General features: G+C 52.5%; 1 protein-coding gene across 1 annotated transcript in view; it reads right to left on the bottom strand.

Moving 5' to 3' along the window:
• LOC146859468 (unconventional myosin-X-like) overlaps positions 1 to 27922 on the bottom strand; it is an 869852-nt gene that overhangs the window by 177292 nt on the left and 664638 nt on the right. Inside the window, exons 22-23 of the mRNA XM_085650190.1 lie at positions 16567 to 16673; positions 5619 to 5963 (exon numbers count right to left, since the gene is read on the bottom strand). Of these exons, the coding sequence (XP_085506316.1) occupies positions 5619 to 5963; positions 16567 to 16673 (452 nt within the window). The remainder of the gene's footprint in view (positions 1 to 5618; positions 5964 to 16566; positions 16674 to 27922) is intronic.

Below are 27922 nucleotides of genomic sequence, written 5' to 3'. Positions count from 1 at the left end.
TATCGGGTAGTGAGGGACATAGCCCCGATTGGTAGAGCTCCTGTGGGCGTGCTAAAGTAGCGGGATCGGTGCCCGCACCCCACGTTTTGCAGGCAACTAATCCCCTGGGTGAGGATGGCTTCGAAGCCGCCCACCCACCCTGCGGCTAGTCATTGAGTATCCCCGCGCCGCGTGACCATGGCAAAATTAATCGCCCCCTCCCCCTCGAGTTGGGTCTAAGTGGGGTTTGCTAATGCGGGGCCCTGTAGCACGGTTTGTCATGGGCGGAAGGGGGGGCAAGGTCTATGGCTGGCGGCGAACAGAGAGGGCTGCCTTTCCCTGTGTACTGCGGTCCAATACCTTCGGGAGGGTCGCGCCGTGACCCGGGGCTAATCTATTAAATCCCGAGTTCGCTAGGTTCTGCACTCTGGGCAAATCACTTAATCTGCCTCTCGCGCCTGGATATGTGTGTAAATCTATTAAATCCCGGTTTCGCTATGTACTGCACCCCGGGCAAATCACTTAATCTGCCCCGTGCCTGGATTTGTTTGTAAATGCGGTGCCCATGTACTGCGCTCCAGTGCCTTCGGGTCGACTCGTGCGGTGAATATGGGCACTTAACGTTGAGTGCACGAATGTGTTGATAGATATGGGATCATGTACGGCGCTCCAACATCTTCGGGCGAGTCATGCTGTAACTCTGGGCAGATCACTGGATCTCCCCGTGCCCGATGTATGTAAATACGGGGATTATGGGCTACGCTCCAACACCTTCGGCCGAGTACTCTCGTCAAATCTAGAATCCACCGTGCCTGAAGATTTATGTAAATACGGGGCTTATGTACTACGCTCCAACACCTTCGCCTTCGGGTGAGTCACGCCAGCAAGATGCACTTTCTTTATCAGGTGCAAAGGCAATTCTGACCCCCGTGTCGCCTCCTCATGCTTGTTTGGGAGAAGGCATTTGCGCCCCCCCCCTTGGGGAGCGCGGCCGCGGGGGGAATGCGGCGGGCCGCGTGGTCCTGGGCAATGGATGCGCTGCCACCGAAGGGGGGAATGCGTAATGTTAACGCTGTACTAGTTAAAGCGCTTCTATGCCTTCCAGACCTCCTCCTGCCCATGCATCGGCGGCAGCGAGTTAGAGGTTGGCGGCTGCATCGAACTAGGGTTCAGGGGGTTTCACGGGCAAGATCTAAACCTTCCCCTGCCCAAGCGTCACCGCAGCGTGACTCGATGGCGGCGGCCCTCGCGAACAAAGTTAATGAATAGGGGTGCGACGGCAAAGAAGCCGCACACCCTGCGCCGGGGGAGCGGTTAGGAGATTAGCGTCGGTTCACGGCCCTAATACACCAGCACTGCAAGGCTGGGAGCTGCCTGGGTCCCCGCGGATCGTGGGCGGTGCAACCCCGTGGTGCTCCCTGGATAAGGTTATCGCCCCCCCCTCCCGTCGGCTATGCTGCCGTTGAGGGCGGGGGGGCATGCAGTGGGCTGCGTGCGGTAGGCGTGGGGACCCGCAGAGGTGGGGTAGTCCGCATTATGCGATTGCGGGCATTACTGAACCCCGCACCTTTATGGATAATTGGTACGAATCTTGAAGCTCCCCGTGCTTAAATGTGTAATGTAAATAAGGTGCTCATGTGAAGCGCCTCAATACTTTCGGGTCGAGTTCGCGCTATATAGTTATGCAACATGTATTGCTGGCTTCCTATAAGGCGGATACATGATACAAGTGCATGCATTGTTCACATTACGCGATTGCGGGCATTACTAACCCCTCCCGCACCTCAGTGGATAATCTGGTGCGGTGCATGCGTGATCTGGTACGGGGAGCGTGGAATATGGTACGATTCTCTTAAGCACCCCCTGCTTGAAGGTGTAATGTAATTACGGTGCTCATGTTAAGGCCTCCAATACCTTCCGGGCAAGTTCGCGCTATATAAATATGCAGCGATTGCAGGCATTGCTAAACCCCCCGCGCCTCAATGGATAATCGGGTGCGGTGTTCGCGTGATTTGGCACGGGGGTCGTGTTATATGGTACGAATCGCTTACGCTCCCCGTGCCGGCATGGTGTAACGTAATACGGTGCTCATGTAAAGCGCTCCAAGACCTTTGACGTCGAGTTAGCGCCATACAAATAGGCAACATGTATCTGCTGGCTTACTATAAGGCAGACACTTGATACAAGTGCAGGCATTGTGCGCAAGATTTTGCTCCAATACCTTCGGGTCGAGTTTGCGCTAGATAAATATGCAACATGTATGGGCTGGCTTCCTATAAATGCAGACACATAGGTAGTATTCACAAGAATTTGTTCGTGCCCACATTCGCGCGCATCAGGTGATTCCGGGCATTACGACACACCCTGCACCCGAATGGGCAGCCAGGAGCCGTAGCTCAGTGGCACTGTTGCCAGCCGTTGGTGTTGCAGGTCCCTAAAAAGCAGGGGTTCAATCCCCAGCAGTGGAGGCAAAGTCATCTCTGACGGGCAAAATCCAGAGCATTTGCTTGGCCGGGCAGATCACTTAATCTCCCCGTGCACGATTATGTATGTAAATACTGTACTCAGGAATTGCGCGCCAATACCTGCGGATCGAGTTCGCGCCGGGTTGTGACGCTGGGTAAATCAGTGAATATCGCCGTACGATCTCGCTCCCGTGCCCGAATATGTGTGCAAATATGGTGCTCAGGCACAGCGCTGCTATACCGTCGGGTCGATTTCGCGCGTTATAAAAGTGCTATTTACAGCAAGGGTCGCGCTGTCGATCCTGACCACACGTGACCACGTGTCCCTCGTCTCCAACCTTTTGCTGACGGGGGGCTTGGGTCGTGTGTCGTTGTTGTTGTTCTCAGCAACAGATAAAGTATCAGCGTGTGGGTAACAGGCATCTGCTCTCCAGCAGCTCCGTGCCCTGGGAGCACTCGCGTTGCCATAATTCTGAGGCCTACCCATAAAGGGGCCGAGTAGCAAAACAAGTAAATGGGCCCATAGGCGGGCCTCTGGCCTCATTGCTTGAGACCACCATCATTTGGAGATAGGCCCAGGTAAAATAGGGCCTTTTCTGGATGTCTAGGGGACCATTGCGGTTGGGGGTATCCCACACCGGATTCACTGGTCGCGTACGGCGGCCGCTGGGAGACTGGGATCCGGGTTTACGGACACGTTTACCGCACTAGGGGCGCCGCCAGCCAACATAGGGTGCTGCGGTCCCAATAATTGGGGTGTCAGCGGGTATCGTTGGAATCACCCTTTCTGATTAAATAACTTGTGTGTACACCATGTCTCCTCTTTATTAGGACGAGTGGTGTGGGTGATCGGGCATTCATTTGTCGCCCGGGCGGCCCAATGGGCATTGCACCGAAATTGGATGCGACACTTCCCTCAGACCGAAGTGGAATGGATGGGGGTGCCGGGGATGAGATGGTTCGAACTCAGGAATAAGATCGAGCAGAAACTAAGAGCACACGGGTCCACCTTGCCCCACCTGTTGGTGATTCTCCTGGGTGGTAACGACCTCGTTACCCTAGGGAGACGTTTGCTGTTATTAGCCATGAAAAGAGACTTAGGGGAAATCTGCAAACGTCTGGGCGAGTGTGAGATCGTGTGGTCAGAGATCATCCCCCGCAGGTCTTGGCGGGGAGCCAAATCCTTAGAAGCGGTAGAGCACTCCAGGAGGCGCATTAATGGAGCAATGCTTAAGTTCACAGCCCAAAGGGGTTTGGGCTTTATTCGCCATGAGATGATTCGGGGGAATGTTAAGGGGTACTTCGACTTGGATGGAGTACACCTCTCCCAAATAGGCATGGACCTGTTTTATTGGATCTAAGCGAAGCATTGGTGAATAGAGGGTGCAGGTAAAGAGCTAGGTTGGTGGGGGGCCCTGGCTGCGACGGTTAGCCGCCTCCAGGGCTGTGGCGGAGTTACAGGGCGATCTGGAAGCAGGCCGGTACAAAGGGTACCTCTGCGCGGCACCACGTGGTGCCTGAGCCAAAACGAGGAGCCTCCAGAGAGGTCCCGGAAGCCGGTCGGCGCCCCGCTAGGCCTGTGGGCGGTTGTGGGCCTGAACAACCGGGGGCTTGCTATGCGACGCTCCGCCCCGAGGGGGGGTGTGAGTAGAATCTCAACGGCACGTGATCGAAAAAGAATCACTTGGGGGGCAGCACTTGCGGGTTGTTCCCGTGCTGCCCGGCTCATCAGGCGGGGCAGGTGAAGTAGATGGCCGCCTGCCCCTTGATCGCCCGTAAGATAACCCACCTATTACATATCCTGGAATTATGTAATAAATCCTGCAGCATTTGTTACCCATTTACAACTGTCTCTTGTGTCTTCTTTGGGTAACCTAATTTGGGGGAGGGGGGAAAGCGGGGTGCCCCTGGGGGTACTATGCCGCTGACCGCGGCCCCCGCAGGGGGCCACTCGGCGGTCGGCGCCTTAGTGGCCCCGGGGCCCCGGTCACCCCTCCCCACTCCCTCCTTCGGGGGGGGCGGGGGCGGGGATCCTGATTGTTGCCCCCCTCCGCGTCGGGGGCCGGAAGTGACGCGAAAGGCGCGTCACTTCCGGGCCCAGGTGTGAGGGGAAGGCTATTTAGCCTTCCCCCACCCTCACTGGCGTCCTCTTTGTCGCCCACCTCGCCTTTTACCCTCCCTACCGCTTACCCGGCGTGGTGTGGTGGGGTGGGGGTTTTTGGTGAACGTTTTAATGTTTTTCTTTTCGTTGCAGGCGGAGTTACAGGGCGATCTGGAAGCAGGCCGGTACAAAGGGTACCTCTGCGCGGCACCACGTGGTGCCTGAGCCAAAACGAGGAGCCTCCAGAGAGGTCCCGGAAGCCGGTCGGCGCCCCGCTAGGCCTGTGGGCGGTTGTGGGCCTGAACAACCGGGGGCTTGCTATGCGACGCTCCGCCCCGAGAGGGGGGGTGTGAGTAGAATCTCAACGGCACGTGATCGAAAAAGAATCACTTGGGGGGCAGCACTTGCGGGTTGTTCCCGTGCTGCCCGGCTCATCAGGCGGGGCAGGTGAAGTAGATGGCCGCCTGCCCCTTGATCGCCCGTAAGATAACCCACCTATTACATATCCTGGAATTATGTAATAAATCCTGCAGCATTTGTTACCCATTTACAACTGTCTCTTGTGTCTTCTTTGGGTAACCTAATTTGGGGGAGGGGGGAAAGCGGGGTGCCCCTGGGGGTACTATGATGAGCAGCGGCAGAGCTGTGTGCAGGCCTCAGTGGTGGGACCAGGGCCTCTTGCGGGTTAGATATGAGCTTTGGCAGAGCTGTGTGCAGAGCTGTGTGCAGGCCTCAGTGGTGGGACCAGGGCCTCTTGCGGGTTAGATATAAGCAGTGGCAGAGCTGTGTGCAGAGCTGTGTGCAGGCCTCAGTGCTGGGCAAGGTCGGTCTGCTGCAGGCCAGGCTTGAGGAGCAGTCGAGGCTGTGGGGGAGGGGTTCACCAGAGGACGAGTGCTACGGGTCAAGCGGGTGGGGGGGAGGGGGGGTCACTGATATAGATGCATGTGTCTACTCCTGAAATGTCACCTCACCTCGTGAATTTACCGCCGGTGCCTCCTTGTACCTCACACCCTCCCTCGCCCTGGAAAGGTGCCCTCCTGGCCGGCAGAAGCCGCAGCCGGGAGCTGACAAACCTGTTCTCCTCGTCCTCCTGCTCTCTCTCTTCCTGCCTCCTCCGCTCTTCCTCCTGCAGCCGCCGCTCTTCCTCCACCCTCCTCATCCTCTGCTCTTCCTCCAGCCGTCTTTGCTGCTCTTCTTGGCGTCTCCGCTCCTCTTCTAGGCGCCTGCGCTCCTCTTCTAGGCGCCTGCGCTCCTCCTGCAGCAGCAGGAGGTACCTGCGCCGAGCCAGCTGCCCTCTCCAGACCCTCTGGAGCAGGAGGGCTGCGGCCTGCAGGCTCCGGAAGTAGCGCCTGCACAAGAAGGTCCTGTAGTGCTTCTGAAGGGTCAGCACGCTGAGCTGGACCGCCCGGAAACGCTTCCTGGAGGGGGGGGGGGGGGGGTCAGAAAAGAAAGCTTTAGGAAGCGGGGCTGGCTGGGGGCCAGTGGGCTCACCCGGGCTAAGGGGCGGCTCTGGGCGTGCGTGAGCGAAAACCAGGCAGCGCTGCTGGACACACGTCAGAATCAGACACCATGGCTAACACATGTACCATGTTCACCCAACATGGCTGACACAGACAAGAATCACCACACATGGCTACCACATTCGGCAGAATCCGAAAACATGGCTACAACATGTGCCAGAATCAGACACCATGGCTAACACATGTACCAGGTTCACCCAACATGGCTGACACAGACAAGAATCACCACACATGGCTACCACATTCAGCAGAATCCGAAAACATGGCTACAACATGTGCCAGAATCAGACACCATGGCTAACACATGTACCAGGTTCACCCAACATGGCTGACACATAGACAAGAATCACCACACATGGCTACCACATTCAGCAGAATCCGAAAACATGGCTACAACATGTGCCAGAATCAGACACCATGGCTAACACATGTACCAGGTTCACCCAACATGGCTGACACATAGACAAGAATCACCACACATGGCTACCACATTCAGCAGAATCCGAAAACATGGCTACAACATGTGCCAGAATCAGACACCATGGCTAACACATGTACCAGGTTCACCCAACATGGCTGACACATAGACAAGAATCACCACACATGGCTACCACATTCAGCAGAATCCGAAAAAATGGCTACAACATGTGCCAGAATCAGACATCATGGCTACAGCATGTACCAGGATCACCCAACATGGCTTCCAGATACATTAGATTCCGAAAACATGTCTACAACATATGCCAGAATCAGACATCATGGCTTCCAGATTCACTAAAATCAGAAAACATGGCTGCCACATAGACAAGAATCACCACACATGGCTACCACATTCAGCAGAATCCAAAACCATGGCTACAACATGTGCCAAAATCAGACACTATGGTTACTGCATGTACCAGGATTACCCATTATAGCTTCATGATACATTAGAATCAGAAAACATGGCTGACACACAGACAAGAATCAAACAACACGGCTACTACACTCAGCAGAATCCAAAACCATTGCTATAACATGTCTAGATCAGACACCATGGCTACTGCATGTACCAGGATCACCATTATAGTTTCCTGATACACTAGATCCGGAAAACATGGATAACACATTCAGCTGAATCCGAAAACATGGCTATCGCATGTACCAGAATCAGACACCATGGCTACTGCACGTAGCAGGATCACCCAGCCTGGCTTCCTGATACACAAGAATCACCACATATGGCTACCACGTTCAGCAGAATTAGAAAACATGGCTACAACATGTGCCAGAATCAGACATCATGGCAAACGTATGTACCAGAATCACCCAATACGGCTTCCCGATGCACTAGAACCCCAATACATGGCTGCCACACACACCAGAATCAAAGAACATGGCTTTCACATACACCAGAGTATGAAAACATGGCAAGGATGTGTCACAATCGCACACCATGACTACTACATGTACCAGAATCAACCTAACATGGCTTCCAGATACACTAGAAGCGGAAAAGATGTCTGCCGCATACACCAGAATCAGACATTGAAGTGCATAATCCAGAATCAGACAACATGGCTGCGCTCTAACACCAGACCCTCATACCATGGCTGTGCATATATCAGTGCCATCCAAAATGGGGGCAGCGTGTGCCGTAGGTTCAAACATCACAGCTACCTCCTACACCACAAGCTGATAGCAAAGCTACAAACACACCAGAATGAGATAGTGCTGGGCTCCAGAAACAGGACTAGATAGCATGGTTCCTTCACAGCACAGAATGAAAACTTACTGCTGCAAATAAATCGGAATCAGAAATCATTTCTAGGTCGTACACCAGACAACATGGCTATCCCATACTCCTCATGCAGACATCATGGCTGCTGCGTATTCCAGAATCAGAGAGCATGGATACCCCGGGCACTAGAATCAGACACCATGGATAACCCGGGGACTAGAATCAGACAGCATGGATACCTCAGGGACTGGAATCCGACAGCATGGATACCCCGGGCACTAGAATCAGACACCATGGATAACCCGGGCACTAGAATCAGACACCATGGATTACCCGGGGACTAGAATCAAACCGCATGGATACCTCAGGGACTGGAATCCGACAGCATGGATACCGCGGGCACTAGAATCAGACACCATGGATAACCCGGGGACTAGAATCAGACACCATGGATACCCCGGGGACTAGAATCAAACCGCATGGATACCCCAGGGACTGGAATCAAACCGCATGGATACCGCGGGCACTAGAATCAGACACCATGGATAACCCGGGGACTAGAATCAGACACCATGGATACCCCGGGCACTAGAATCAGACACCATGGATAACCCGGGGAATAGAATCAAACCGCATGGATACCCCAGGGACTGGAATCAGACAGCATGGATACCGCGGGCACTAGAATCAGACACCATGGATAACCCGGGGACTAGAATCAGACACCATGGATAACCCGGGGACTAGAATCAAACCGCATGGATACCTCAGGGACTGGAATCCGACAGCATGGATAACCCGGGGAATAGAATCAGACAGCATGGATACCCCGGGCACTAGAATCAGACAGCATGGATACCCTGGGCACTAGAATCAGACACCATGGATACCCCGGGCACTAGAATCAGACAGCATGGATACCCCGGGCACTAGAATCAGACAGCATGGATACCCTGGGCACTAGAATCAGACAGCATGGATACCCTGGGCACTAGAATCAGACACCATGGATACCCCGGGCACTAGAATCAGACACCATGGATAACCCGGGGACTAGAATCAGACAGCATGGATACCCCAGGGACTGGAATCGGAGAGCATGGATACCCCGGGCACTAGAATCAAACCGCATGGATACCCTGGGCACTAGTAACAGACAGCATGGATACCCCGGGCACTAGTATCAGACAGCATGGATACCCCCGGCACTAGAATCAGACAGCATGGATACCCCAGGGACTGGAATCAGACAACATGGATACCCCGGGCACTAGAATCAGACTCCATGGATAACCCGGGGACTAGAATCAGACAGCATGGATACCATACGCACTAGTTTCAGACAGCATGGGTACCCCGGGCACTAGTATCAGACACCATGGATACCCCAGGGACTGGAATCAGACAACATGGATACCCCGGGCACTAGAATCAGACACCATGGGTAACCCGGGGACTAGAATCAGACAGCATGGATACCATAGGCACTAGTTTCAGACAGCATGGGTACCCCGGGCACTAGTATCAGACAGCATGGATACCCCCAGCACTAGAATCAGACAGCATGGATAACCCAGGGACTGGAATCAGACAACATGGATACCCCGGGCACTAGTATCAGACAGCATGGATACCCCGGGCACTAGTATCAGACAGCATCGATACCCCGGGCACTAGAATCAGACACCATGGATAACCCGGGGACTAGAATCAGACAGCATGGATACCATAGGCACTAGTTTCAGACAGCATGGGTACCCCGGGCACTAGTATCAGACAGCATGGATACCCCAGGGACTGGAATCAGACAACATGGATACCCCGGGCACTAGAATCAGACACCATGGATAACCCGGGGACTAGAATCAAACCACATGGATACCCCAGGGACTGGAATCAGACAGCATGGATACCGCGGGCACTAGAATCAGACACCATGGATACCCCGGGCACTAGTATCAGACAGCATGGATACCCCCGGCACTAGAATCAGACAGCATGGATACCATAGGCACTAGTATCAGACAGCATGGGTACAATAGGCACTATTATCAGACAGCATGGATACCCCCGGCACTAGAATCAGACAGCATGGATACCATAGGCACTAGTTTCAGACAGCATGGGTACCCCGGGAACTATATCAGACAGCATGGATACCCCCAGCACTAGAATCAGACAGCATGGATACCCCCAGCACTAGAATCAGACAGCATGGATACCCCAGGCACTAGTATCAGACAGCATGGATACCATAGGCACTAGTATCAGACAGCATGGATACCCCGGGCACTAGTATCAGACAGCATGGATACCATAGGCACTAGTATCAGACAGCATGGATACCCCGGGCACTAGTATCAGACAGCATGGATACCCCAGGGACTGGAATCAGAGAGCATGGATACCATAGGCACTAGTATCAGACAGCATGGATACCATAGGCACTAGTATCAGACAGCATGGATACCCCGGGCACTAGAATCAGAGAGCATGGATAACCCAGGCACTAGAATCAAACCGCATGGATACCCTGGGCACTAGTATCAGACAGCATGGATAACCCAGGGACTGGAATCAGACAACATGGATACCCCGGGCACTAGTATCAGACAGCATGGATACCCCGGGCACTAGAATCAGACAGCATGGATACCATAGGCACTAGTATCAGACAGCATGGGTACCATAGGCACTATTATCAGACAGCATGGATACCCCCGGCACTAGAATCACACAGCATGGATACCATAGGCACTAGTATCAGACAGCATGGATAACCCGGGGACTAGAATCAAACCGCATGGATACCCCAGGGACTGGAATCAGACAGCATGGATACCGCGGGCACTAGAATCAGACACCATGGATAACCCGGGGACTAGAATCAGACAGCATGGATACCATAGGCACTAGAATTAGACAGCATGCATACCCCGAGCACTAGAATCAGACAGCATGGGTACCATAGGCACTAGAATCAGACCGCATGGATACCCTGGGCACTAGTATCAGACTGCATGGATACCCTGGGCACTAGAATCAGACAGCATGGGTACCATAGGCACTAGTATCAGACAGCATGGATACCCCAGGCACTAGTATCAGACAGCATGGATACCCTGGGTACCAGAAACAGACGGCATGAATACCACGTGCACTAGAATCAGACAGCATGGATACCATAGGCACTCGAATCAGACAGCATGGATACCACGTGCACTAGAATCAGTTCACATGGATACCCAGGGCACTGGAATAAGACACCATGGATACCCGGGGTACTAGAATCAGATCGCATGGATACCCCAGGCACTGGAATCAGACAGCATGCATTACCTGGGCACTAGAATCAGACAGCATGGATACCCTGGGCACTAGAATCAGACAGCATGGATACCCACACACCCAGCACATTGATTTTCACCGATATCCGTGTGAATAGTGGCAACACAACATTCTGTCTTGTGGATAGTAATAGGATCCAACAAAATATGGCGACCCTCCTCAGGTATTGTTACAACTCCAGTAGACTCCAGACTGTACAGAATTTAGCCGACAGATTCAGACTCCATCCCCCCACCCCCACGTTACCAACACCTCTACTGGCTCTCTGTCTACAAACGGGCACTCCTAAAACTGCTCCCACACACATTTACAGCCTGGTACAACATCGGCTCCACCTACCTACCTCAAAACTCTCATTAGCTTCCACATAACTACTCGACATTTCCGCTCAGCCGGACTCCTACTTGCACACATCCCATGGATCCCAGAACCAGATCTCGAGGATTGGCCTTCTCCAACTGAGATCCCAAAGCCACAAACAACCTATCCCCCCTTATCAGGGATGCCCCCTCAATTCTTGAATTTCACAACAAACTGAAGAAATTACTCGTCCGCTAGTCTCGGCCCTGGCTCGGCACACACTGTTCCTGCTTTTCAGCTCCAGGATACCTTCTGTGGTGACTCATGGGCTCTACAATTACCCATACCAATATCAAAATAATCAGAGGAAGAGTGTTAACAACCACCCCCCTAAATGTCACAACCACACACTGTCCAAGATCTAAATGACACCACAAACATCTGGGATCCCAGAGACGCACCTCAGAATGCCACCATCCAAGGCTCACACAAACAGTATTACTGCCTGCCCACAGACAACAGTCAAATGGTACACACTGCCAAAGGGGCAAACTAGCTCACAGCCCTATCCAAGACCCCAGCCGTGGTCCAACCCAGACGTAAACATACACAAACAGTTTAATTCCTGTTCTTTCACTACACCAGGCATGTACTGCTGATGTTCAGCAGGCCCATCTTCCTCCACAGTCCAGATGCCACACACAAAACCTAATCCCAGAAGCACAACATTGAACCTGCCTTTATCCGAGGTCCACACACCAAAGCAACCAGATTCAACCAGGCACAGAACCCCACAGCAATCTTTGTTCTATACATAGAACTTTAAAATACCAAACACACACCCAACACAAACTGCAACAAGTCCACAAACATGAGCTACCTCGACCAGATGGCACACCATGACAGAGTGCAGGCTAAGCAGCTGCTGAGCGCGTAAAAATGCATCAACCAGCTTGTATCACAACCAGTTACTACACAAGTACACCTAAAAACAGCTTCTCCCCAAGACCCAAACACTATCATGGCCATCTTGACCCATCATATCAAACCCAACTCCTGTCCAAGGTTACCCCCAAAGGACAGGGTGTGAGCTAAAGTCAGTGGCCCCCTGTGCCATGTACCCCTGGGTGTGAGCTTACAATCACCCCTGTGCCATGTACGCATGGGCGTGAGCTTACAGTCAATGACCCACTGGGCCATGTACCCCTGGGTGTAAGCTCACAGGCCATCACACACTGTGCCATGTACCCCTGGGCATGAGCTCAGTCAAGGACCCACGGTGCCATGTACTTCTGGGCATGAGCTCACATTCAATCACACACTGTGCCATGTACCCCCATGCATGAGCTCACAGTCAAGGACCCACGGTGCCATGTACCCCTTGGGCATAAGCTCACATTCAATCACACACTGTGCCATGTACCCCTGGGCATGAGCTCACAGTCAAGGACCCACGGTGCCATGTACCCCTTGGGCATAAGCTCACATTCAATCACACACTCTGCCATGTACCCCTGTGCGTGAGCTTACAGTCAGTCACCCACAGGGCCATGTGCCCCTGGAGAAAGCTCACAGTCAAGGACCTACTTTGCAATGCACCCCTGGGCATAAGCCCACAGTCAATCACACACTGTGCCATGTAATCACCCTTTGTGCCATGTACCCCTAGGCATAAGCGCACAGTCAATGACACACTGTGCCATGTACCCCGAGTGTAAGCTCACAGTCAATGACATACTGTGCCATGTACCCCTGAGCGTGAGCTCACAGTCAATCACACACTGCACCATGTACCTCTGGGCATGAGCTCACAGTCAATCACACAATGTGCCATGAAATCACCCCCTGTGCCATGTACCCCATGCGTGATCTTACAGTCAATCACCAGCAGGGCCATGTACCCCGTGACCCCGGTGTCTTGTACCCCTGGGTGGGGGCTCACAGTCAATCACCCACAGGGCCATGTACCCCTGAGCGTAAGCTCACAGTCAATCACCCACGGTGCCATGTACCCCTGGGCATGAGCTCACAGTCAATCACGCACTGCGCCATGCACCTCTGGGCATTAGCTCACAGTTTGTGACCCCTGTGCCATGTAACCCTAGGCGTGAGCTCACAGTCAGTGACCCCTGTGCCATGTACCCCTGGGCGTGAGCTCACCGTCAATCACACACTGCGCCATGTACCCCCTGGGCGTGAGCTCACAGTCAATCACATACCGTGCCATGTACCCCTGGGCATAAACTCACAGTCAGTTACCCCTGTGCCATATACCCCTGACCATGCGCTCCCAGTCAGTGACCCCTGTGCCATGTAGCCCTGGACATGAGCTCACAGTCAGTGACCCCTATGCCATGTACCCCTGGGCGTGAGCTCACAGTCAAGTGACCCCATGTGCCATGTACCCCTGGGCGTGAGCTCACAGTCAGTGACTCCTGTGCCATGTACCCCAGGGCGTGACCTCACAGTCAATCACACACTGTGCCATGTACCCCCTGGGCGGGAGCTCACAGTCAATCACACATTGTGCCATGTACCTCTGGGTGTAAGCTCACAGTCAGTGACCCCTGTGCTATGTACCCCTGGGTGTGAGCTCACAGTCAATCACACATTGTGCCATGTACCTCTGGGTGTAAGCTCACAGTCAGTGACCCCTGTGCCATGTGCCCCTGGGCGTGAGCTCACAAGCCAGTGACCCCCTGTGCCATGTACCCATGGGTGTGAGCTTACGGTCAACCACCCCCTGTGCCATGTACCCCTGGGCGTAAGCTCACAGTCAATCACACACTGCGCCATGTACCCCTAGGCATGAGCTCACAGTCAGTGACCCTTGTACCATGTACCCCTGGCCATGAGCTCACAGTCAGTGACCCCTGTGCCATGTAGCCCTGGACATGAGCTCACAGTTAATGACCCCTATGCCATGTAACTCTGGGCGTGAGCTCACAGTCAATCACCCACTGCGCCATGTAGCCCTGGACATGAGCTCACAGTTAATGACCTCTGTGCCATGTACCCCTGGGCGTGAGCTCACAGACAATCACACACTGTGCTATGTACCCATGGGTGTAAGCTCACAGTCAGTGACTCCTGTGCCATGTAACCCAGGGAGTGAGCTCACAGTCAGTGACCCCTGTGCCATGTACCCCTGGGCGTGAGCTCACCGTCAATCACACACTGCGCCATGTACCCCCTGGGCGTGAGCTCACAGTCAATCACATACTGTGCCATGTACCCCTGGGCATAAACTCACAGTCAGTTACCCCTGTGCCATATACCCCTGGGCATGAGCTCACAGTCAGCGACCCCATGTGCTATGTACCCCTGGGCGTGAGCTCACAGTCAATCACACACTGTGCCATGTACCCCTGGGCATGAGCTTCCAGTTAACCACCCAATGTACCATGTACCCCTGGGCGTGAGCTCACAGTCAACCACCCACTGCGCCATGTACCCCTGGGCATGAGCTCACAGTCAGTGACCCCTGTGCCATGTACCCCTGGGCATGAACTCACAGCCAGTGACCCCCTGTGTCATGTACCAATGGGTGTGAGCTTACGGTCAACAACACACTGTGCCATGTACCCCTGGGCATAAGCATACAGTCAATCACACACTGTGCCATGTAACCTTGGACGTAAGCTCACAGTCAGTGACACCTGTGCCATGTACCCCTGGGTATGAGCTCACAGTCAGTGACCCACGGTGCCATGTACTCCTGGTCGTGAGCTCACACTCAATCACCCACTGCACCATGTACCCCTGGGCATGAGCTCACAGTCAGTGACCCCTGTGCCATGTACTCCTGGGTGTAAGTTCACAGTCAATGACCCACTGTGCCATGTACCCTTGGGTATGAGTTTACAGTCAACCAACTTTCTGTGCCATGTACCCCTGGCCGTGAGCTCACAGTATATCACCCGCTGTGCCATGTAATCACCCACTGTGCCATGTAACCCTGGGGATGAGCTTACAGTCAATACCTCACTGTGCCATGTACCCCTGGGCGTGAGCTCACAGTCAATCACACACTGTGCCATGTACCCCTGTATGTGAGCTCACAACCACCCACTATGCCATGTACCCCTGGGTATCAGCCCATAATTATTGACCCACTGCACCATGTATCCCTGGGCGTGAGCTCCCAGTTAGTGACCCCATGTGCCATGTACCCTTGGGCTTGAGCGCACAATCAGTGACCCCATGTACCATGTAACCCTGGCCATGCACTCACAGTCAGTGACCCCCTGTGCCACGTACCCATGGGCGTGAGCTCACAGTCAGTGACCCACTGTGCCATGTACCCCTGGGGATGAACTCACAGTCAATCACTCACTCTGCCATGTACCCCTGGGTGTGAGCTCACAACCACCCACTGTACCATGTACCCCTGGGTGTGAGCCCATAGTTAATGGCCCACTGTACCATGTACCCCTGGCCATTAGATCACAGTCAACCACCCACTGTGGGTGCTCTCACACCCACCCGTCTCTATGGTCTCACACCCACCCGTCTCTATGGTCTCACACCCACCCGTCTCTATGGTCTCACACCCACCCGTCTCTATGGTCTCAGGCCCACGTGTCTCTATGGTCTCAGGCCCACGTGTCTCTATGGTCTCAGGCCCACGTGTCTCTATGGTCTCAGGCCCACGTGTCTCTATGGTCTCAGGCCCACGTGTCTCTATGGTCTCAGGCCCACGTGTCTCTATGGTCTCAGGCCCACGTGTCTCTATGGTCTCAGGCCCACGTGTCTCTATGGTCTCAGGCCAACGTGTCTCTATGGTCTCAGGCCCACCTGTCACATTGGTCTCACGCCCACCTGTCACATTGGTCTCACGCCCACCTGTCACATTGGTCTCACGCCCACCTGTCACATTGGTCTCACGCCCACCTGTCACATTGGTCTCACGCCCACCTGTCTCTATGGTCTCACGCCCACCTGTCTCTATGGTCTCACACCCACCTGTCTCTATGGTCTCACACCCACCTGTCTCTATGGTCTCACACCCACCTGTCTCTATGGTCTCACACCCACCTGTCTCTATGGTCTCACACCCACCTGTCTCTATGGTCTCACACCCACCTGTCTCTATGGTCTCACACCCACCTGTCTCTATGATCTCACACCCACCTGTCTCTATAGCCCAGCAGGTGGGCTCGAATAACCATAGCTGCTTTTCGCAGTTTTTCTTCCCGGTTCTTCTCCAGTTTCTGCTCGAGCTCCTCCTTCAGGAAGACCTGAGGGAGACAAGGGGGGGAAGAGAAGGTATGTCAGAACCTGGACGCCTTCAACAGTGGGAACCCTGCCAATAGAGTCAATACTTTTACATATGCATCAGTGGGACCACCCAGGAACCCTTTTGAGTATCGATCCTTCCACACATTCATCAGTGGGACCAACCGAGCAGCCTTTCCAGTGAGTATTAATACGTCCAGATCTAATAGTGGAACCATCCATGCTCCTTTCCAAGCGAGGGTCAATAGTTTTACACATGGAACAGTTTGACCACCCATCCATCCTTATCAGTAGAGTGTCGGTACTTCCACATACAACATTTTGACCACCCATGCATACTTCCTAGTAGAGTGTCAGTATTTCCACAAGCACCAGCACTCTACTGGGAAGGATGCATGGGTGGTCAACAGTTTGACCACCCATGCATCCTTCCCAGTAGTGTTGGTACTTCCACATACAACAGTTTGACCACCCATGCATCCTTCCCAGTAGAGTGTTGGTACTTCCACATACAACAGTTTGACCACCCATGCATCCTTCCCAGGAGTGTGTCGGTACTTCCACATACAACAGTGGGACCACCCATGCATCCTTCCCTGTAGAGTGTCGGTACGTCCATATACAACAGTGGGACCACCCATGCATCCTTCCCAGTAGAGTGTCAGTACGTCCACATACAACAGTGGGACCACCCATGCATCCTTCCCAGTAGAGTTTTGGTACATCCACAAACAACAGTGGGACCACCCATGCATCCTTCCCAGTAGAGTGTCGGTACTTCCACATACAACAGTGGGACCACCCATGCATCCTTCCCAGTAGAGTGTTGGTACGTCCACATACAACAGTGGGACCACCCATGCATTCTCACCAGTAGAGTGTCGGTACATCCACATACAACAGTGGGACCACCCATGCATCCTTCCCAGTAGAGTGTTGGTACGTCCACATACAACAGTGGGACCACCCATGCATTCTCACCAGTAGAGTGTCGGTACGTGCACATACAACAGTGGGACCACTCATGCATCCTTCCCAGTAGAGTGATGGTACGTCCTCATACAACAGTTGGACCACCCATGCATCCTTCCCAGTAGTGTGCCGGTACTTCCACATACAACAGTGGGACCACCCATGAACCCTTTCCAGTAGAGTGTCAATGCTACCACTGTAGGAAGGTGCCTCTTTTTGCATGGTTAGCCCCCACCTTTTGCCTAATGTAATTTCGAACTGTACGTTCACTGAGTTGCTGCTAACCAGGTCCCCAGTGGCAGATTTCCTTCCCAAAGCACTGTACCTTGATTGGCAATACGTCACCTACCCTTGTAAGTCCCTAGTAAATGGTAACCTTGGCACATAGGGCAGGGGTAATGAAGAGGGTCCTCTGGGGCTCCACACTGGTTGTGCCATCCCAGGGATCCCTTACCAAGACTATGTACTCTGACATTGCAGGCTGCGTGTTTTGGTGCTGGAAAATCCGGAGTCAACATGCCACTCATACACCCATAAGATATAGGTAAGTCACCCCTACTGCAGACCTTTAGCCCTAATGCAGGGTGCACTATACCGTATCTGTGGGTATATAAGCATGAGCAGATATGGCCCTGCAATGTTCACTTCATCCTGAGATGTTATAAGTGCACATGGAAGCCATAAAGAGTATATGCGCTGGATACTTGTCAACACAAGTTTCCTAGCTCCTTGATGGCTTCACTGATTCCTAAGATGTTTGGTATCAAACATCTTGTCTTAATAAATCCTCATTGATGCCAGTGATGGATTTAATAATCCGTCCACACAGGAGACCTTTTCAGAGGGTCCCCTGAAACTTAACCAAACACTAGTGGGGTCTCCGGCCGGTTTCCACCAGCCTGTCCCACCAGACATGTTTCTGACCTCATGGGGTGAGAGCCAGCGCTCTGAGGACAGAAGCAATACCTGCTCTGGGCGAGAATGTTTCACACCTCCTCCAGGACAGGATGGTCTTCCCGGGTGGGAAGCTTCAAAGGCGATGCCGCAATTGAAATCCAACCCAGGAACCCCCAGATAGTGGAAGAGGTCAAGCTCCCTTTCATGCTCCACTTTTGGCGGGAGGAAAGGTGGGAAATACTAGTTAGATGAGGAGGAGGGTCTCCATTCAGCCTGCACGACCTCAGGGGTGGGGCAGGCAAGATGAACCCCTCTACTGAAATTCCACCATCTTGAGATGGTGAGAAAACCTCCAATCAGAGATACAGTAGTTCCTCTTCTCACAGGAAGTAGTCACCAGGGATGTGTAGACACCCTAAAGGTAATTAGCCCATTGACTACTACCTTTCTCCCCTTGTAACACCTCTAAATGCAGTATTTAGGTGACTCTCCAAGACCTTGACTTCATATTCCAGGGACCAAAAGAAGACAAAGCAAGAAGATGTACTGCTGAGCCCTGCCGCAGAAGAAACCAACGCCAAACCCTGCCTGCCATCCCTACCTGAAACCTGTGCAGCCTCCAAGAATCCTGGAGCCCTGCCAGCCTTCGCTAATAGCCTGGGACCTTCCTTGGACTAGTGGTACTAGTACCGGCACACCGTCAGTAAAGACCAGCACGGACCGTGTAAACACGATTCACACCACCAACCAAACGTTGCAGCAGCCAAGGCTTGTTGGCCACCAGACCCGTAACCAACCCCTACAATGCATCCACCAGCCTGAGGGATACTCACAGTACATGTTGGAAACAGCCCTACTCCAGTGAGCCTGTACCCGCTTTCTGGTGGCGTCGACTGTGCGTAAGCAGCAACTTGGGCATGACCGCCCCGACCACGACAGACTACCCTCACCACACCTGTAGCCGAAAGCCACCAGAAAAGAACCAATTCTGCATCCCCAGAGCTCCGGCACCTTCGATCAAAGTAACCCCTAGAGTAAAATTTCTTCTGAACTCTGGGTGACCATGGTCCCCCAAAACTCCGTGGCGGGGTGTAATTTCCATCGACCGTGATGGTAAATATGTTGGCGGTACTCTGCTATCCAACCCTATACTGTTCTTCCCCTTGACCGCGACGGTCTCTGCGGATGATATTGAGCACTGATGCTTAAAATCTGTCAGCATGTGTGTCTTGAACTGCATTTGGTTAAACGTCGACATACAAAGCATTTATTAACTGTAGAACAAAGATTTTGGTTTCTACAATTATCTATCAAGATGCAACTTTATTTTTCCTAATTGGTCTCGGAATTTATTCTTGAGGTGTGTGTCTCACTTATTTCCTCTGTGTGACAACAAATGCTTATCACTACCCTCTGATAACCCTAACTGCTCGCCCACAATACCACAAAAAGAGCGTTCAAATTATTTGCTTTTACCTCTCCACACCTATTGGGGATCCACTGGACTCTGCATGGTGTACTTCATTTTAGTAGACCATATAACGAGCCAGCTTCCTACAATCACCCATCCAACAGTAAGACCATCTATGCACTTTTCCAGTATAGTGTTAATACTTCCACACCATACAAAAGTGTGCCCACCTATGAATCCTTTGCAGAAGAGTATTAATGCTTCCAAACTTCCAATAGTAGGACCACACATAAACCCTTTCCAAAAGAGACAGTATCCCCCACACTCCCAACAGTGGGACCATCCAGGAACCATTTCTAAGAGTCAATACTTCCATGCATCTAAAAGTGGGACCACTCATGAACCCTTTCCAATAGAGTATCAATACTACCAAACTTCCAGTTGTGGGACCACCAATGTACCCTTTCCTGTACAATGTCAATACTTCCACACATCCAACAGTGGAACCGAACCACCCAGGAACCATTTTTAAGTGAGTCAATAGTTCCCCACACACAGTCAATACTTCCACACATCCAAAAGTGGGACCACCCAGAAACCATTTCTAAAAGAGTCAATAGTTACACATTACACAGTGGGACCACCCAAGTACCCTTTCCTGTACAATCTCAATACTTTCACACATTCAATAATAGAAGCACTCATGAATCCCTTATAAGAGAATCAATACTTCCAAACAAACAGTGGGACCACCCTGTAACCATTTCTAAGAGAGTCAATACTTTCACATATCCAAAATAGGGACCACCCAGGTACCATTTCTAAGAGAGTTAATACTTCTACACATCCAACAGTGGGGCCAACCAAGAAACAATTCCAAGAGAGTCAATACTTCCACACATCCAACAGTGGTACCACTGTGGAACCACTTCCAAGAGAGTCAATACTTCCACACAAACAGTGGGACCACCGAAGAACTATTTCTAAGAGAGTTAATTCTTCCACGCATCCAACAGTGGGGCCACTCATGATCCCTTTCCAGTAGAGTATCAATACTATCAAACTTCCAATACAGGGACCCCCCATGTACCCTTTCCTGTACAATGTCAATACTTCCACACATCCAACAGTGGAACCACCCAGGATCCATTTCTAAGAGAGTCAATAGTTCCACACACACAACTGGACCACCCAGGAACCACTTCTAAGAGAGTCAATACTTCTACACATCCAAAAGTGGGGCACCCCAGGAACCATTTAAAAAAAAAAGTCAATAGTTACATATTACACAGTGGGACCACCCAGGAACCATTTCTAAGAGAGTCAATACTTCCACACATCCAACAGTAGAAACACTGAGGAACTACTTCTAAGAGAGTCAATACTTCCACACAAACAGTAGGACCACCCAGGAACCATTTCTAAGAGAGTCAATACTTCTACACATCCAACAGTGGGACCACCCAGGAACCGTTTCTAAGAGTCAATACTTCCACACATCCAACAGTGGGACCACCCAAGAACCACTTCCAAGAGAGTCAATACTTCCACACAAAAAGTAGGACCACCAAAGAACCATTTCTAAGAGAGTTAATACTTTCAGGCATCCAACAGTGGGGCCACTCATGATCCCTTTCAAGTAGAGTATCAATACTATCAAACTTCCAATACAGGGACCACCCATGTACCCTTTCCTGTACAATGTCAATACTTCCACACATCCAACAGTGGAACCCCCCAGGAACCATTTCTAAGAGAGTCAATACTTCCACACATCCAACAGTGGGACCACTAAGGAACCACTTCTAAGAGAGTCAATACTTCTACACATCCAACAGTGGAACCCCCCAGGAACCATTTCTAAGAGAGTCAATACTTCCACACATCCAACAGTGGGACCACTAAGGAACCACTTCTAAGAGAGCCAATACTTCCACACAAACCGTAGGACCACCCAGGAACCCACTTCTAAGAGAGTCAATACTTCTACACATCCAACACTGGAACCACTGAGGAACTACTTCTAAGGGAGTCAATACTTCCACACAAACAGTAGGACCACCCAGGAACCGCTTCTAAGAGAGTCAATACTTCTACACATCCAACAGTGGGACCACCCAGGAACCATTTCTAAGAGAGGCAATACTTCCACACATCCAACAGTGGGACCACTAAGGAACCACTTCTAAGAGAGTCAATACTTCTACACATCCAACAGTGGGGCCACCCAGGAACCATTTCTAAGAGAGTCAATACTTCCACACATCCAACAGTGGGACCACTGTGGAACCACTTCCAAGAGAGTCAATACTTCCACACAAAAAGTAGGACCACCAAAGAACCATTTCTAAGAGAGTTGATACTTTCAGGCATCCAACAGTGGGGCCACTCATGATCCCTTTCAAGTAGAGTATCAATACTATCAAACTTCCAATACAGGGACCACCCATGTACCCTTTCCTGTACAATGTCAATACTTCCACACATCCAACTGTGGAACCCCCCCAGGAACCATTTCTAAGAGAGTCAATACTTCCACACATCCAACAGTGGGACCACTAAGGAACCACTTCTAAGAGAGTCAATACTTCTACACATCCAACAGTGGAACCCCCCAGGAACCATTTCTAAGAGAGTCCATACTTCCACACATCCAACAGTGGGACCACTAAGGAACCACTTCTAAGAGAGTCAATACTTCCACACAAACCGTAGGACCACCCAGGAACCACTTCTAAGAGAGTCAATACTTCTACACATCCAACAGTGGAACCACTGAGGAACTACTTCTAAGGGAGTCAATACTTCCACACAAACAGTAGGACCACCCAGGAACCGCTTCTAAGAGAGTCAATACTTCTACACATCCAACAGTGGGACCACCCAGGAACCATTTCTAAGAGAGTCAATACTTCTACACGTCCAACAGTGGAACCACTGAGGAACTGCTTCTAAGAGAGTCAAAACTTCCACACAAACAGTAGGGCCACCCAGGAACCACTTCAAAGAGAGTCAATACTTCCACACAAACAGTGGGACCAGCCAGGAACCATTTCTAAGAGAGTCAATACTTCCATGCATCCAACAGTGGGACCACTCATGATCCCTTTCAAGTAGAGTATCAATACTATCAAACTTTCAATACAGGGACCAAACATGTACGCATTCCTGTACAACGTCAATAATTCCACACATCCAACAGTGGAACCACCCAGGAACCATTTCTAAGAGAGTCAATAGTTCCACACACACAACTGGACCACCCAGGAACCACTTCCAAGAGAGTCAATACATCCACACATCCAAAAGTGGGACCCCCAGAAACCATTTCTAAAAGAGTCAATAGTTACATATTACACAGTGGGACCACCCAGGAACCATTTCTAAGAGAGTCAATACTTCCACACATCCAACAGTGGGACCCCTAAGGAACCACTTCTAAGAGAGTCAATACTTCTACACATCCAACAGTGGGGCCACCCAGGAACCGTTTCTAAGTGAGTCAATACTTCCACACATCCAACAGTGGGACCACCCAGGACCCATCTCTAAGAGAGTCAATACTTCCACACATCCAACAGTGGTACCACTGAGGAACCACTTCCAAGAAAGTCAATACTTCCACACAAACAGTGGGACCACCGAAGAACCATTTTTAAGAGAGTCAATAATTCCACACGTCCAACAGAGGGACCACCCAGGTACCACTTCTAGGAGAGTCAATACTTCCACACATCCAACAGAGGGACCACCCAGGTACCACTTCTAGGAGAGTCAATACTTCCACACATCCAACAGAGGGACCACCCAGGTACCATTTCTAAGAGAGTCAATACTTCCACACATCCCACAGTTGGACCACCCAGGTACCATTTCTAAGAGAATCAATACTTCCACACATCCAACAGTTGGACCACCCAGGAATCCTGTCCTGTAGCGAGTCAGCACTTCCACACATTCAACAGTGGGGCAATCAATGTACACTTCATGCAGTGCAGCAATCCTCAAATACACCCTACAGCCGGTGGACCTCTGGCCATGTTCACTGGGTCACTGCCAGGGCACATCCAGCAGTTCAATCTCTGTACTCTCCCTGCAGTGGGCACTCCCACACATCCAGCAGTAGGTCAGTCTCTGTACTCTCCCTGCAGTGGGCACTCCCACACATCCAGCAGTAGGCCAGTCTCTGTACTTTCCCTGCAGTGGGTTCTCCCATACATCCAGCAGTGGGCACTCCCACACATCCAGCAGTGGGCCTGTCTCTGTACTTTCCCTGCAGTGGGTACTCCCATACATCCAGCAGTGGGCACTCCCACACATCCAGCAGTAGGCCAGTCTCTGTACTTTCCCTGCAGTGGGTACTCCCACACATCCAGCAGTGGGTACCCCCACACATCCAGCAGTAGGCCAGTCTCTGTACTTTCCCTGCAGTGGGTACTCCCACACATCCAGCAGTGGGTACTCCCATACATCCAGCAGTGGGCACTCCCACACATCCAGCAGTGGGCCTGTCTCTGTACTTTCCCTGCAGTGGGTACTCCCATACATCCAGCAGTGGGCACTCCCACACATCCAGCAGTGGGCCTGTCTCTGTACTTTCCCTGCAGTGGGTACTCCCATACATCCAGCAGTGGGCACTCCCACACATCCAGCAGTAGGCCAGTCTCTGTACTTTCCCTGCAGTGGGTACTCTCATGCATCCAGCAGTGGGTACTCCCACACATCCAGCAGTGAGCACTCCCACACATCCAGCAGTAGGCCAGTCTCTGTACTTTCCCTGCAGTGGGTACTCCCACACATCCAGCAGTGGGTACTCCCACACATCCAGCAGTGGGCCAGTCTCTGTACTTTCCCTGCAGTGGGTACTCTCATGCATCCAGCAGTGGGTACTCCCACACATCCAGCAGTGGGCACTCCCACACATCCAGCAGTAGGCCAGTCTCTGTACTTTCCCTGCAGTGGGTACTCCCACACATCCAGCAGTGGGTACTCCCACACATCCAGCAGTGGGTACTCCCACACATCCAGAAGTAGGCCAGTCTCTGTACTTTCCCTGCAGTGGGCACTCCCACACATCCAGCAGTGGGTGCTCCCACGCATCCAGCAGTAGGCCAGTCTCTGTACTCTCCCTGCAGTGGGCACTCCCACACATCCAGCAGTGGGCCAGTCTCTGTACTTTCCCTGCAGTAGGGTACTCCCATACATCCAGCCAGCAGTGGGCACTCCCACACATCCAGCAGTGGGCCAGGTCTCTGTACTTTCCCTGCAGTGGGTACTCCCATACATCCAGCAGTGGGCACTCCCACACATCCAGCAGTGGGTCAAGCCATGCTCGGTTCAAGTGGGGGGGGGGTAGACTTTGAACACAGCCACCATCCACGCAGCCTCCACGTAGATGGTCAATGTGAACACATCCATGAGCGAGTCCATCTCTAGACACATCCAGAGGGGGTCACTCCACACACCCTGGATCCACCCACATACCCTTTCTATACGTCCAACAGTGGACCAGCCCATACTCTCTACGCAGCGGACCTTTCAACTGACGGACTGTTCTATCCACGCACCTTTTCGAGTAAGGAGTGAAAGCTTCACGCATCTAAGCGTAGGTCCATCCCTTGAGATGAGCTGCCCTGGTCAGTTCACTGAACCCATCCTCTGGAGGGTTCATTCCTGGACACGTCAGCCCATCTGTGTCTGTACATGTGCAGTGCGGAGTCAATCCCTGGGCACGTGCAGTACGGAGTCAATCCCTGGGCACGTGCAGTGCAGAGTCAATCCCTGGGCACGTGCAGTGCAGAGTCAATCCCTGGGCACGTGCAGTGCAGAGTCAATTCCAAGACACACGCAGTGCAGAGTCAATTCCAAGACACACGCAGTGCAGAGTCAATCCCAGGACACGTACAGTGCAGAGTCAATCCCAGGACACGTACAGTGCGGAGTCAATCCCAGGACAAGGTGCAGTGCGGAGTCAATCCCAGGACAAGGTGCAGTGCGGAGTCAATCCCAGGACAAGGTGCAGTGCGGAGTCAATCCCAGGACAAGGTGCAGTGCGGAGTCAATCCCAGGACAAGGTGCAGTGCAGAGTCAATCCCAGGACACGGGCAGTGCGGAGTCAATCCCACGTGTGCAGTGAGGAGTCAATCCCAGGACACGTGCAGTGCAGAGTCAATTCCAAGACACACGCAGTGCAGAGTCAATCCCAGGACACGTACAGTGCAGAGTCAATCCCAGGACACGTACAGTGCAGAGTCAATCCCAGGACAAGGTGCAGTGCGGAGTCAATCCCAGGACAAGGTGCAGCGCAGAGTCAAACCCAGGACATTGCAGTCAATCCCAGGACACGTGCAGTGCGGAGTGAATCCCTGGAAGAGTGCTGTGCATAGTCAATCGCTGCACACATACAGTACAGAGTCAATCCCTGGACACGTGCTGTGTCCGTCCCTGGACACGTGCATGCAGGGTCAGTCTCCACACCGATCATTCAAAATCCCTTCCTAGACACGTACAGTGCGTAGTCATTCCCCGGACATGTGCAGTGGTTTACACGGTCCACAGTACACGCACCCATGGCAGGGTCAGTCCATAAGCACGTGCAGTGTGAAGGCAAGACCTTGGCTCGTGCAGGGCGAAGTCAAACACTGAACACCTGCAGTGCACGCAGTACCATGAAAAATGCAGTGCGGACACACGTGCAGTGCGGACACACACGTGCAGTGGAGACAATCTCTGCACACGTGCGGTGTGGGACCATTCCTGGAGAAGTGACGAGTCAATCCATGGAAACAACAGCGGGTTCACCTCCTCCACACGTGCAGTGGTTCTCAGGGTGCTCACGCCCGCGGCAGGGTCAATCCCGGGCACGTGCAGTCAATCCCCGGGCACGTGCAATCCTTCTCAGCGCGTGCACACGTCCGTGGAAGGCATCTTCTTTCTTCTGCGCTAGTGCACGTGTGAGGTGTGTGCTTGTGTCATTGTTGCTGCAGGTTTGGGGACTATGCGGGTGGGCCTGGGTGACTCTGCATGTAGTGATCGTAGGGGTGAAGTCTGGATGGGTCGGTGTGTCTGGAGGGGTCTGTGGTAGGGAGTGTGTCTAGATGGGTCTGTGGTAGGTCGGTGTGTCCAGAGGGGTCTGTGGTAGGTCGGTGTGTCTGGGTGAGTCTGTGGCACGCCGGTGTGTCTGGAGGGGTCTGTGGTAGGTCGGTGTGTCCAGAGGGGTCTGTGGTAGGGAGTGTGTCTAGATGGGTCTGTGGTAGGTCGGTGTGTCCAGAGGGGTCTGTGGTAGGTCGGTGTGTCTGGGTGAGTCTGTGGCACGCCGGTGCAAGTCTCTGGTAAGCCGGCGTGTCTGGATGGGTCTGTGGTAGGTCGGTGTGTCTGGATGTGGCTCGGTGTGTCTGGATGTGGCTCGCTGTGCCCGGTTGTGAGTGAGTACCCTCCGGGGCGTCTGTGTGTTTGAATCTGTCAGTTTGTGAGACCGGTAGTCGGGATGCGTTTGCCGGCGTGAGTGTCATGTGTGTGTGCAATGCCTGACTGGACGTGTGGTTGCCTGCCTGTGAGTGCGGTGCAGCGTGTGAGAGCCCTGGCTGTGCCAAGCTGTAGGTGTGTATGTGTGTGTACAACCATGAGTCAGTGTGTGTGAAGTTGTGAGTGCGTGAATGAGCGTGTCGGTGGGTTTGTGTCGGTGTGTCTGAGCATATCAGCTTGTGTGCAAGTATGGGTGTGTGCATGAGTGTGTCCGCGTGTGATTAAGTGGTGGATGTGTGTCCGCCTGTATGCAAGTTGTGTGTGTGTCAGCGTGCGTGTAAGCACGAGTCAGTGTGTCGCAAGTTATGGTTTGTCAGCGTGTGTGGAAGTATGGGTGTGGGCATGAGGGTGTCAGCGTGTGTGCAAGTTGTATGTTTGTGTGCGAGAGTTAGCGTGTGTGCACGAGTCAGCGTATGTGCAAATTGTGGTGTGTGTGCCAGCCTGCTG

Source organism: Triturus cristatus, chromosome 3_2, assembly GCF_964204655.1.
Source record: "Triturus cristatus chromosome 3_2, aTriCri1.1, whole genome shotgun sequence".
Classification (NCBI taxonomy): domain Eukaryota; kingdom Metazoa; phylum Chordata; class Amphibia; order Caudata; family Salamandridae; genus Triturus; species Triturus cristatus.
This window is presented reverse-complemented; position numbering and strand designations above follow the sequence as displayed.